General features: G+C 43.9%; 1 protein-coding gene across 8 annotated transcripts in view; it reads left to right on the top strand.

The window, feature by feature from the left end:
- Positions 1–13,696, top strand: part of LOC126340356 (serine/arginine repetitive matrix protein 1-like) — a 535,554-nt gene that overhangs the window by 499,060 nt on the left and 22,798 nt on the right. For 6 of the 8 annotated variants that reach the window (XM_050001684.1, XM_050001686.1, XM_050001689.1 and 3 more), the window contains 2 exons: positions 2,659–2,784; positions 2,963–3,143. In XM_050001684.1, coding sequence (XP_049857641.1) covers positions 2,659–2,784; positions 2,963–3,143 — 307 coding nt within the window. The remainder of the gene's footprint in view (positions 1–2,658; positions 2,785–2,962; positions 3,144–13,696) is intronic. The other 2 variants (XM_050001687.1, XM_050001690.1) reach the window with 1 other exon arrangement.

The following is a 13,696-nucleotide window of genomic DNA, read 5'->3' on the forward strand; positions in this document are numbered from 1 at the left end:
TCCACATAATGATACCTAGCATTTATGTTCAGTTTGTAGAAGTCGTTTTGCCTGCAGGTCCAATATGTTTTCAGGCACATACACGTTCATTCGCTACATTGCCAAAGTTTTGTGCATTTATTTTCTGGTTCTGGAGACTCCCCGTTTCTGTCATCCTGTGAAGAGCTAGAACGTATTTGCAGTAAATTGTTCTCCCATTGCCATTTAATTATTTGGTTTCTCTGAAATTTATTACTGCCTCTGCACACATTTTAAAGTTAAAACGAAATCCTCAATATTCCGCAACTGCAAATATTTGTTGACATTTATTTTGTGTGCCGATAGTATTTATTATATTCTGTGATGGACGAAATATAGGGTGATGGAAGTGGAAAGCATTATACACGAATGTTGCACTAACCGAAAAGTAACAAGCAGAGACGCTAGTATTTGAATGCCTGTCAGATTTGTTATGCGAACTTTTTTCCAGTTTTTTTTTTAAATACAGAAGTAAACCATTCCTGCATATGAAGAACAGTTTGCTTCTAACGTAACTGGAAAATTTCGGAAGGGGGGGGGGGGGGAATCAGGAAACACTACACCCCAGACAATATGCAAGTGTAAATTATCGCTAGCTTTCAGCTTCTGAGGAAGGTCGAATCACTGGTAATAGGGGCAAGGGGTCATCATACCTGACTGATGCAATAAGCACAATTGTGGAAGGAAAGAAGGAAAAGCACGCGTCCTTCTTGAACAACTACAACAAGACAGGACAGTAGCATTGTTCGATTGGCTCCGAACAACGTACCGACTACAACGGCAGAGGTTACGGACACTGTCAGCATGAACCGGCGGTAACAGCTTACTGAAGGACAGATTGAAAACTCGAACTGGTTTCTGTGGCTTCCGGCTGACACTGTATCACAGACAAAACGGCTCTGAGTACTATGTGACTTAACATCTGAAGTCATCAGTCCCCTAGAACTTAGAACTACTTAAGCCTAACTAACCTAAGCACATCACACATATCCATGCCCGAGGCAGGATTCGAACCTGCGACCATAGCATCAGCGCGGTTCCGGACTGAAGCGCCTAGAACCGCTCGGCCACAAAGGCCGGCTATCTAGCAAACTTCATGAACGGATATAGTACGTTTTTAGGCATTCCTCAAGATACTGTACGAAGGTAGTTTGCTTCGTTGCCATAACTAATACAGCTGTGTATTTATACCCCTGGAGTCACACCTCACACTTATGATGATCGACAACAGGTCTGAATGGAATAAAAGTTGTGCCATTTAATACTCGTCATGAGATGTAATCGAATTAAAATCAAATGATACAGAGTGAATCAGATTATGAAACGAGGTAGTTAAAATTAGCAGATGAGTTTTGCTGTTAGGGCAGCAAAACAACCTACGATGAACGAAGTAGACAAAACATAATATCTATACCGGCGTTTTCAAAAAATCGTTTCTGAAGAAGACAAATTTGTTAGCATGGAATATTGATTTAAGCCTTAGGAAGTCTTTCCCGAATGTAGCCATGTGTGCAGTTGGTCTCCGAAACTGAAATACGGCAGGGAGAGCGGTGTGCTGACCACATACCCCTCCATATCCGCATCCAGTGACGCCTATGGGCTGAGAATGACACGGTGGTCGGTCGGTACGGTTCAGCCTCCATGACTTGTTCGGGAGGAGTAAGGTTTTTTTTTCAGTCATGTATGGAAGTCAAACATGAATGTTAAACAGCTAGACAAGAAGAGGATAGAAGATTTTTAAATGAGGTACTATAGGAGAATACTGAAGATTAGACGGGTAGCTCACTTAACCGATGAGATGACACTGAACAGAGCTTGGGAGAAAAGAAATTTGTGACACAATCTGACTAGAAGGAGGAATAGGTTGATAGGACGCATTTTGAGACATCAAGGGCGGGTAGTGTGGGCGGGTAATAATCGTAGAGGAAGTTGAAGAGATCATTAGAGTAAGCAAATATAGAAGGATGTAAGTTCCAGTAGTAAGTCGGAGATGAAGAGGTCTGCACAGGATACTGTAGCTCGGAGAGCTGCATCAAACCAGTTTCGGACTGAAGACCGTAACGACATAACGTGCGGTGAACATCCCCACAAAAAGGGTGTAAAAATGGCAGCTCGTTTTGTATTATCACGTAATAGGGGAGATAGTGTGGCTGATAGGGTACGCGAATTGGGATGGAAGTCATTACAGCAAAGTCGTTTTTCGTCGCGGCGAGATCTTTTTACGAAATTTCAGTCACCAACTTTCTCTTCCGAATGCGAAAATATTTTGTTGAGCCCAGCCTACATAGGTAGGAATGATCATCAAAATAAAATACGAGAAATCAGAGCTCGAACAGAAAGGTTTAGGTGCTCGTTTTTCCCACGCGGTGTTAGGGTGTGGAATGGTAGAGAGATAGTATGATTGTGGTTCGATGAACCCTCTGCCAAGCACTTAAATGTGAATTGCAGAGTAGTCATGTAGATGTAGATCTGAAAAATACGGGACTGCTGCTCTGTGGTGCTCCATCAGTGTAATTTTAGAATGCATCCAGTAATTTGTAAGCGATCGGCACCTAATCTGCGCTGCTTCTCTAGTGCGAGTCACTACGTGAGTTGTGAGGTATGTTGTGGAGAGTACAGTGAGGTTACTTGTGCATGCAGGCCGGACAGCGGCCTAGTTCCGCCCCCGCCAATGCCTGCTACGCCGCCGCCCACGCCGCCGCCGCCTCCCTGCCGCAGCACGGCCGCCACGCCGGTCACCGCCCACAACCCGCCGCCCACTCAGAGGTAACAAACAATCCCAATCTGTCGTCATGGCTATACTGTTCCCTTTTGAAATCATGTCCACTCGTTCGTGACCAGATTGTATTAGTGACACGCATTTCCATATCATCAAAAGCTTTTGTTTTCTTCCGAGACATTGCTATTTACACTTGGCTGCTGCAAATGCTGTTCGCTTCTGCAGCCGACACTTCGCGTACCACAGAGTAACCGAGGCGCAGTCCGTGGCCGCCGCCAGTCACCACCAGGAGGCGTTCGTCGCCGTGTCCATGGTGGAGCTGCCTGGCAACCACTCGCGGAACCACTCCAACAGAAACCACGACCAGACGCAGCAGCAGCAGCAGCCCCAGCAAGTCTCGCCCGAGGTATGAACAACAGCGTGTGTACAGCAGCTGGCCTTATTAATAATAGTTTTGCTATCATCACGATTTCACTGCTGCTAAAATAATGATAATATAGGACGTAAGAAAACTAACCGAGAACTGTTAACAGCTGAAATAGAAAGTATAGGTTTCTAGAAACACATCACTGAGAATGGTACAAAATACCAAAAACATTATAGCATCTTGGAATTTTGTTGGAGATTATTCCTCCTATCGGTGGGATTAGATCTGGTCATATTTTTAAGCTACAAAAGAATGAAACATTTAATAAAACTGTAACGAATATGAATTAAATTTACAGCAATTATCAGCAAACACATGATGCTCTCTTTCTCCGTCTTCCTGTCTATCTGTCTCTCTCTCTCTCTCTCTCTCTCTCTCTCTCTCTCTCTCTGTTTACGTTCCTTTCTTTCGTGCTCCGTCCCTAGAAAATAAAGTCTTTCTCCGTCTTCCTGTCTTCCTGTCTCTCTCTCTCTCTCTCTCTCTCTCTCTCTCTCTCTCTCTCTCTCTCTGTTTACGTTCCTTTCTTTCGTGCTCCATCCCTAGAAAAATAAAGTCAAGTTAGTTGAAAGGAAATCTTTATGCCAGACTTCCTCTTTCTGGTCTTATTATGCTGATTTAAATTATTCTTGCTATCCTCACTTCCAGTACTTGACCTGGCTAAGTACAAGTCGTTGGGTATGTGTAGTAAATCTCCATTTGTTCAAGCAGATAGATGATTCGTATGTCCCAATGGGTATTAGATAGCGTGATTCAGCTGAGCCTACGACTGGTTTTTATATATCACGGCATACCTTCAAATATCATGTGTAGTATTTTCATATTCTCTCGGTCACTACGCGCAAACCATTTGACCTACAGAAAAAAAATGAAAGGGACGTTTTTGTAGGAATTTTAATATAGTCAGTGCATTTTTTCTAAAAAAAAGTTTAAGGGTACTCCAAGATTGAATATAATACAGCGAAAATGACTAATAACTGAAGCATGGGATACCACCCGTTTGCTTTCAGCCATGACGTCATCACTTTCGTCATACACTGATGTTGAACTTCCTGGCTTTAAACTCGCACGAGAATTATTGGTTTTTTAGAAGCAGGAGAACAAGTAAAATAGTTTCTTAGTTTTCTGCTCATCTCTCACATCCAACTCAAATTACAAGTTGCAACGAAAGACAGGACACACTGTAAAACTTGACGCAACCGACAAGAACTGAACAGCAAACGCAAACGAATAAAGAACAACAAAACAAAGATGGCAATGAAACGCGAAGGATCATGGTAGCGGGACTGTAGAGACATCTAACGCTCACTACTAGCGGGCGAGGTCGCTACATGCTTGTCGAACTGGCTGCCAGCGATTCAGTAGTCGAGAACGGTTGCCGCAGCTTCGAAATGCTTCAAACAGTCAATGACATCTCTTTTCCCACCAAAAACTGCGCTGGTACCGTTCGTGTCGTAATTACGAACACGAAAAAATGAAATAAAAATTTACGTCTGTGAAATAAATCTTTGGCACTCTTTCAAGTTGTCAACATCGTAAAAAAATTACTTTGTCGACGAAAAAGTTTAGGATACGCATCCCCCAGCGTTCCCCAGAAAAACAGCACTTATATAGCTACAATCTGTACTGCGATATGTCCTCGTTGAAGGGCACGATTTTGAGTTTTTAGATGACTTTTGAATGTTTCTCTTGAACAATTTCAAAACTATGGAGTCTAACTGGAGTGTACCTCAGTACAAATTTTAACTGCGTTAAATTTCGTATGGCTCAAATGGCTCTCAGCACCATGGGACGGTAACATCTGAGGTCATCAGTCCCCTAGAACTTAGAAATACTTAAACCTAACTAATCTAAGGACATCATACACATCCATGCTCCAGACAGGATTCGAACCTGAGACCGTAGCGGCCACGCGGTTTCAGACTGAAGCGCCTAGAACCACTCAGCGAAACAGGCCAGCCTAAATTTCCTACGAAAAGGTCATGATAATTTGTTATGTAGGACTAATAGCCTGTGTGTTGCGAGCGAGAGAATACGAAAATCTTCCACATCATATTTGAAGGTGTTGCGTATTGCATAAAACCCATCGTTATGGGCAGCTGAATAACCCTGTATACTGAGAAGCATCAAGTTACAAGAACTATAATTGCTGTTATGAAAGTACCTGGCGGTTTAAGACTGTATGCCAGATTGGAAGCCGAACCTTGCTTGTCGGACTAGAAGTCGAAACTTGGATCTGCTCCCTTCGTGGGCAAGTGCTCTACCGACTTAGCTATCCAAGAACGGCTCACGACGCCCTCTCCTCCGCTGCCCCTCACCACACTGCTTCACACCCGCCATCACCTCATCTTCTACCTTCCAGACTTTACAGAAATTGTCTTGTATACCTCACGGAATCAGCACTCTTGGAAGAAAGGATATTGTGGAGACAGGGTCTAGCCACAGCCTTGAGGATAGTTTTCAAAATGCATTTTACCCCTACTGATTTGAAACTACCTGGCAGATCAAAACACTGGGCCACATCCGAACTCGAAATTGGGAATTTTGGGACTGCCGCTTTTCGGTGAACCGGACACTCACGAACAAAATGTCCCATCTACCGGCAACAAAAACAGATGTTAGATCATTGTCGCGTGGCACTGTCGAATTTGGGTTAGACCGAACGGTCACTTGCTCGCAATCAATCAAAAGATGATTGAATTCGATGATTATCAGCGTAACTAAGTTCCTCAATGCTGCAAACCAAAGTACTTAAACGATCGAAGGTAATGGGTTTACAAGCAAAGGCGATCCTAGATCAATTCTTCGGCCGACAATTTGTCCCTCCGGAACTTCTAATTCTAAAGCTAAAACAAAGGTTCTGAACCGCTTTATATAGATACTCAAGATCTCATTACGTGATTGCAACCGAGCAGGCCGGAGTGACTGAGCAGTTCTAGGCGCTACAGTCCGGAGCGGTGCGACCGCTACGGTCGCAGGTTCGAGTCCTGCCTCGGGCATGGATGTGTGTGATGTCCTTAGGTTAGTTAGGTTTAAGTATTTCTAAGTTCTAGGGGACTGATGACCTCAGATGTTAAGTCCCATAGTGCTCAGAGCCATTTGAACCATTTGTGACGAAGAGGGGCGTATCGAACGTCGATCTCACGCGCGCTGTAAGGCTGGGAAACGCTGCCCTCGTCAACTTATGAGCGAATCTTAGCTTCGTAGACGACCTACTCTTTCCTTAACAAGTTGAGACCCGGACAACGCCGCGCCTCCAGGGTGAACTTTGGCTTGAATATCACAAAGGTATAACTTAGAGTAATTTACCTTAACCACTACATCACTAATTAAAGAATCAAGGTGACAGATACTTAAACGTCTCCTCCCGCCACCACTCCCCCACAGCAATAAAAACCGAAATCTGAGTAACCAGAGCCCTCGTGGTATAAAGGTGACATTCTCTGAAGTTTGGAACGTAAGAGATGAGGTACTGGCGGAAATAAAGCTACACGACCGGGCCATGAGCCACGCTTCGATAGCTCAGTCGACCGAGTAAGTGTAGCGAAGTGGTAAGGTCCGTGTTTCGAATCCCGGTCTGGTACACAATTTTCAGGTAGTTTTCAGGTAGTTTCAGAACAACTCACATTGCGCTGCAGAGTGAGTATTCAATCTGAAAAATAGACTTCCTACACTACTGGCCATTACAATTGCTACACCACGAAGATAACGTGCTACAGACGAGAAATTAAAACAACAGGAAGAAGATGCTGTGACATACAAATGATTAGCTTTTCAGAGCATTCACACAAGGTTGGCGCCGGTGGCGACCCCTACAACGTGCTGACATGAGGAAAGTTTCCGTCCGATTTCTCATACACAAATAGCAGTTGACCGGCGTTGCCTGTTGAAACGTTGTTGTGATGCCTCCTGTAAGGAGGAGAAATGCGTACCATCACGTTTCCGACTTTGATAAAGGGCGGATTGCAGCCTATCGCGATTGCGGTTTATCGTATCGCTAGATTGTTGCTCGCGTTGGTCGAGATCCAATGACTGTTAGCAGAATATGGAATCGATGGGTTGAGGAGGGTAATACGGAACGCCGTGCTGGTTCCCAACGGACTCGTATCAGTAGCAGTCGAGATGACAGGCTTCTTATCCTCATGGCTGTAACGGATCGAGCAGCCACGTCTCGATCCCTGAGTCAACAGATTGGGACGTTTGCAAAACAACAACCATCTGCACGAACAGTTCGACGACATTTGCAGCAGCATGGACTGACTATCAGTTTGGAGACCATGGCTGCGGTTACCCTTGACGCTGCATCACAGACAGGGGCGCCTTCGATGGTGTACTCAACGACTAATGTGTGTGCACGAATGGCAAAACGTCATTTTTTCGGATGAATCGAGGTTCTGTTTACACTAGCATGATGGTCGCATCCGTGTTGGGCGACATCGCAGTGAACGCACATTGGAAGCGTGTATTCGTCATCGCCATACTGGCGTATCACCCGGCGTTATGGTATGAGGTGCCATTGGTTACACTTCTCAGGATAATGCACGACCGCATTTTGCAGGGACTTTCTGGATACAGGAAATGTTCGACTGCTGTCCTAGCCAGCACATTCTCCAGATCTCTCACCAATTGGAAACGTCTGGTCAATGCTGGCCCAGCAACTGGCAGAGTTTCATCTAGTTTCATTTAATAATACTATTTGTGCTTTGTGGTATGTGTGTCACATGGAATCGACATGATGGTTTGTGTTCCACTGCCAGTCTGTACATCGTTTATGAGATACATATACACTACTGGCCATTAAAATTGCTAAACCAAGAGAAAATGCTAATGATAAACGGGTATTCATTGGAAAAATACATTATACTAGAATCGACATGTGCTTACATTTTAACGTAATTTGGATGCATAGATCATGAGAAATCAGTACTCACAACAACCACTTCCGGCCGTAATAGAGGCTTTTCATACGCCTGGGCATTGAGTCAAACAGAGCACGTAAAGGTAAAGCTGCCTATGCAGCTTCAACACGATACCACAATTCATCAAGAGTAGTGACTGGTGTATTGTGACGAGCTATTTGCTTGGCCACCTTTGACCAGACGTTTTCAATTGGTGAGACATCTAGAGAATGTGCTGGCCAGGGCAGCACTGAAACATTTTCTGTATCCAGAAAGGCCCTTACAGGACCTGCAACATGCGGTCGTGCATTATCCAGCTGAAATATATGGTTCCACAGGGATCGAATGAAGGGTAGAGCCACGGGTCGTAACACGTCTGAAATGTAACGTCCACTGTTCAAACTGCCGCCAATGAGAACAAGACGTGACCGAGACGCGGCAAACGTCGTCGAACTGTTCGTGCAGATAGTTGTTGTCTTGCAAACGTCCACATCTGTTGACTCAGGGATCGAAGCGTGGCTGCACGTTCCGTTACTGCCATGCGGACAAGATGCCTGTCATCTCGAGTGTTAGTGATACGAGGCCGTTGGGATCCACCACGGCGTTCCGTAGTACCCTCCTGAACCCATCGATTCCATATTCTGTTGACAGTCATTGGATCTCGACCAACGCGAGCAACAATGTCACGGTACGATAAACCGCATTCGCGATAAGCTACAATCCGACTTTTATCAAAGTCGGAAACGTGATGGTACGCATTTCTCGTCCTTACACAGGGTATCACAACAACGTTTCACCAGGCAACGCCCGTCAACTGCTGTTTGTGTATGAGAAATCGGTTGGAAACTTTCCTCACGTCAGCACGTTGTAGGTGTCGCCACCGGCCCCAACCATGTGTGACTGCTCTGAAAATCTAATCATTTGCATATCACAGCATCTTCCTCTTGTTGGTTAAATTTCGCGTCTGTAGCACGTCATCTTTGTGGTGTAGCAATTTTAATGGCCAGTAGTATAGATTCAGGTGGAACGTAGATACTTGAAACTAGTTTCACTGTCTCTTCCAAAACCACCGTCTTTCACTTGCTACTAACCCTTTCAGTAGCAAAACGAGTCTAACGCGAAAGGCGGCAAGTGATGACACTACGAGAGCTGCCCAGAAAGTAAAGCACCGTACTTTTTTCTCAGCCGACAACAATGTTATAAATGCGAAACGTTACGTAAGTAATATTTAAAGTCTCCTGAGGGAGCGCGCCAGGTTCCCGTCACTTCCGAAGGATAGCGTAGCTGCTGACTGTTTCAAAGGGGCGTCTGTACGTGACGTACGTTACATGCAGGGTGCCGTCATTGAATTTCTCCCACAGTGGGGAATATTCACAAAGGCTTGTGCAAGGTCTATGGAGCATCTGCTGTCGACAGAAGTACAGTTAGTCGCTGGGCACGGAGGGTGAGGTCATCAGAAGGAGCTTCGGCGGAGCTCCACGATTTGCAGCAGTCGAGGAGACCCACCACGGCTGTCACACCTGACATGTTGCAGCGAGCTGAAGTTGCCGTTCGCGAGGATAGAATACAAGATGCCATTCGTGGAGGACATTTTGAGGAGGTGACTCACACAGCGATGCACTGGCTCCGCCACCAGGAGAAGGACTGGTGACGACAGGTCATTCACACCCTTATTTCACACTGTAGGAAGACCTTAGAACGAAATGGAGATTACCTAGAAGAACAAGCTGTGTAGATAAAACAGCATTCTTTCGTGTGTGTAATTCTCATTATGTTCAGTAAAGAAAAGTTGAAGAAAAAAATGCGGTGCATTACTTTCCGGGCAATGCTCGTACAAACCGTGCTAATTATTCTCGAAGCACCCAAAATGTTTTACGAGACAAAACGTTATTTATATATCTTCCGTGTTCAGTTTAAAATTAATTTTTAATTTAATAAGTGTTTATAAATAGTGTTAGTTCCTTTAAGGATTTGGAGAGCAATAGCTCATGTTAAAAAATTTTATCATGATGAAAGTATTCAAAATGCTGTTCATGTTATATTGTAACATCGTTTGAATGTCGACACTGTCTCGTTACCATTACCAGTACTTACATTGTTTTGTCTCGTTTTAAAATTACGAAACAAAATAATAATAAATGGCAAGTTCTGTTTTATTGTCATATAAGCACAAACTAATATTTATAGTGTAGTATCACAGTATTATAGGATCTAGACATGCACTCTAAGACACTAAAAGTAACTCGCCCCGAAGAAATTACTCGAATCATACCGAACTTGATGGATGTAAATATTCGGATAAACTATTTCTTACAACTTCAGGAAGATTGGGTAATTTATTTAAGAGAAAGAAATTCACAAATTGGGCAAGTCAACAAAGCGTTATCACCTCTGACTCTCTGACTCTTACGGAAACAGTTATTCGGCTTGGCAGTGATTGGCGCAGTATTTGGATGTCATTCTGAACGGTATCGTGCGAAGTTTTGTCCAGTTGGCATGTTGGATCGTTAAACTGCGAGTATGATGGACGATGGTGCACATAATTCTCCAAACGTTCTCAACTGTGGCGTGATCTGCCGACTTTAATGACAACCTTGAAGACAAGCAGTAGAAACTCTAGCCTTTTTCGGGCGGATATTATCTTGATGAGGTTGGCTTGCCATGAAGTGAAGCAAAATGTCTAGCATAATATCGTTGACGTACAGTATAAGAAGATATGAGTCGATGTGGAGATTTGACACAATGGAGCATAAGAGTTATAATTTTTGAACGTGCGTATGACGACAGAGTGCGCGAAGTTGCTATCTTTGTTGGTATACTTAGGTTAACTGTACAGCGCGCCTAGAAGGGATGACGTACCACACGCAGCCATGTTACACTGTGTGTATGATCGTAAAAATATCCTAAAGTTGGGGAGTGGAGAAGAGTGAAACCGCTCAATAATGAATATCGGTTTCAGACCCGAAAGAATTGCTCCTGCAAGTGAACGCAAATCCGTCTTAATCAGTTTCCCAGCAAACCTAGCGAAAATAATTGCATGTACTGGACATCAGAGAAAAATTTATTGCTCGTAAAAGCATATATAGATGCTCATCTGCAGTGGGTCAAATAACACAGTAACTTGGAAGTAACTCACTGGGCTCGTACAGCGTTGTTCAGTGAATTCCATTTTTCCGCCTTTCAAATGATACATGGCGTTTAGTGCAACGATGCTATGGGTTGTTGAATCCACAGTATATTGTGGGTGCATTTCAGGTCACAAGTTATTATGTGATAGTTTGATTTTTCGTGTCACGGCTTGGAACCACTCATTACAGTGCTTGACCGTCCAATGGTAATTTTTCAGATATTTATTTATTTATTTGGTGAACTTTTTTTGGTGATTACAGGTGGGGGGGGGGGCGTTCAATAAGTAATGCAACACATGTTTCTCGTTCTGTTTGTGGAATCTTGTCGAAAATCGTGGAATATTTCCGCTTCAGCCCTTGTAGTTTCATGAAATTCCAGTACATGGCGGAATTATATGTAACATTTAAGACGACGTTTGTAACCGATGTGCGTTCCAGGCAGAGAGCTGTCATCGAATCTCATTTGGAGTAAAACCACAGCATCTCAGATGTTCATTGGCACTTGCGGAATGTCAACAGAAAACTGGCTGTGAACAAAAGCACGGTGAGTTGTTGGGCGAGGCTTCTGACATCTTCGCAATAAGACTGCACAACCTTGTTAGACCAACAGCGTGTCAGCTCACCACACACAAATGTGGCTCCTGCAGTGTCGGAATGGGCGGACACTCTCATTCGACGGATCGCAATGAAATATTTCGCTACTGCTGGACGCCTCTGTTGTTACTGCTGAAACAATCGTCCCTCAAAGGTGTGTGCTCTCTGGGTTCCTCGCCACCTAATAGAAGACCATGAAGAGCAACGAATTACAATGTGTGCGGAACTGCTTCCATTTTACGAGGCTGATCACGACAACTTTTTGTCAACATCGTCACGGGCAATCAAACATGCGTTCATCACTTCGAACTGGGAACAAAACGGAAGTCCATGGAGCGGCAGCACACCACCTTCCCTCTGAAGAAAAAATTAAAAACCACACCCATAGCTGGTTAAGTCGTGACGACGGTCTTATGGACTTTTTAGGGATTATTTTGTTTGATGCAGTCCCTGGTGGTGCAGTGGTCAACTTAAAACTGCACCCTCATCCGGTAAAGTCATGGTAAGGGTCTTCCGGGACTCTAAAAGGTGGTTATTAATTAGGCAAGACACTGGCTCCGGCATCGACCAGTAGATTGGTACCATATGGACATACAGATACTTCCAGTGAGGTAGCGCAAGGACACCGCACTCAACGGAGATTGCGTTGAAAAACAGGGTTTTGTAGCCAAAGGAGCATGAAAAATATTGTGCACAGGAATTTTGAAAAAATACTGCAGAAGAAAATGTGTTGATCTACTTTCTGAAAGCCCATAGTATTAGATTAAGACGACTATTAATTAAATAGTCAAAGGTAAAGAGTACATATTTTCAGGATCGTAAGAACTTTTCTTAAGTGAGAAGTCCATAGTTATACGAATAGATTTTTTGTATGTCTGGAGACGTCAGAAAGTGGATGCACGACTTAATTATAGACGGAGCAGGAAGAAGGATGGGGAAGGTAATCGGTCATGCCCCGCCAAAGGAACCACCCTGGTAGTGGTCTGAATCGATGTGCGATATGACGCAAAAAATAATTTCGATGGGTGGACATAGATTTCAAACGTTGTCCTGATGATGATGATTTTGATTTGTGGACGAGGACGCTATGAATCGAGGTCATCACCACACTTCCATGAATGGTACTCAGACGAGGGTGGTGAAAATCTATTACAGAGTAATAGTGAATTGAGAACGTGTATACAAGACAATTGAAAAGACAACTTGTGTGAGTTCACATCAGAAAATACCTCAATAAAAGTTAGCCGAAACACAGCAGGTTGTCTATATAAAATCAGGGATAAAATATTAGTACATAGAGGTTTAAAAAAGGGAAAGGTAACTGTAGCGGTGGCTGGACTGAACCACTGTCTGGACTGTCTCTTCCATTAAAATCATATACCCAGCATGTTGGGAAAAAATCAAACAAAACCTCTTAAAGACGAAACAACTCGCCTTGTTATCGGTTAAAATAGAGGTCAAATCCTATAATAACGCAGATAAGCCCTCTGGTTGTAATATGAAACATTATAAGAGTCACTTCTTTAGCTCGTCGTGGTCGGCAGGAGCCAAGCCACGACCCTACTGAAGATTTTACGGAACGTAGCTTAGTATGCGTCAGTTTCATCCACTGAGTCTCTCACCAGCACATGATCTTCTTGGTCACAAATGAGGTGACAGCCAGCACAGGGCTGCTCAAGTAATCCGTTTCCCCGTATCCCTATCTGCCACGGAATCCAGCAGAAAATTACTTCCATGTCCTACTTTTGGAAGAGAACAGGAGCGTCCTGGAATTCTGTCATCTTCTTATATGATGGTTGCATCTGACCAATAGCGAGAAGGGCACTAGGACAGTGAGGATATGCGAAATTTATTCCCACCCCATCTACTATATTTCCCTCGGCATAGCAAACAGTTCCTCTTAATAAACTGGAAA

Source organism: Schistocerca gregaria, chromosome 1 (assembly GCF_023897955.1).
Source record: "Schistocerca gregaria isolate iqSchGreg1 chromosome 1, iqSchGreg1.2, whole genome shotgun sequence".
Classification (NCBI taxonomy): domain Eukaryota; kingdom Metazoa; phylum Arthropoda; class Insecta; order Orthoptera; family Acrididae; genus Schistocerca; species Schistocerca gregaria.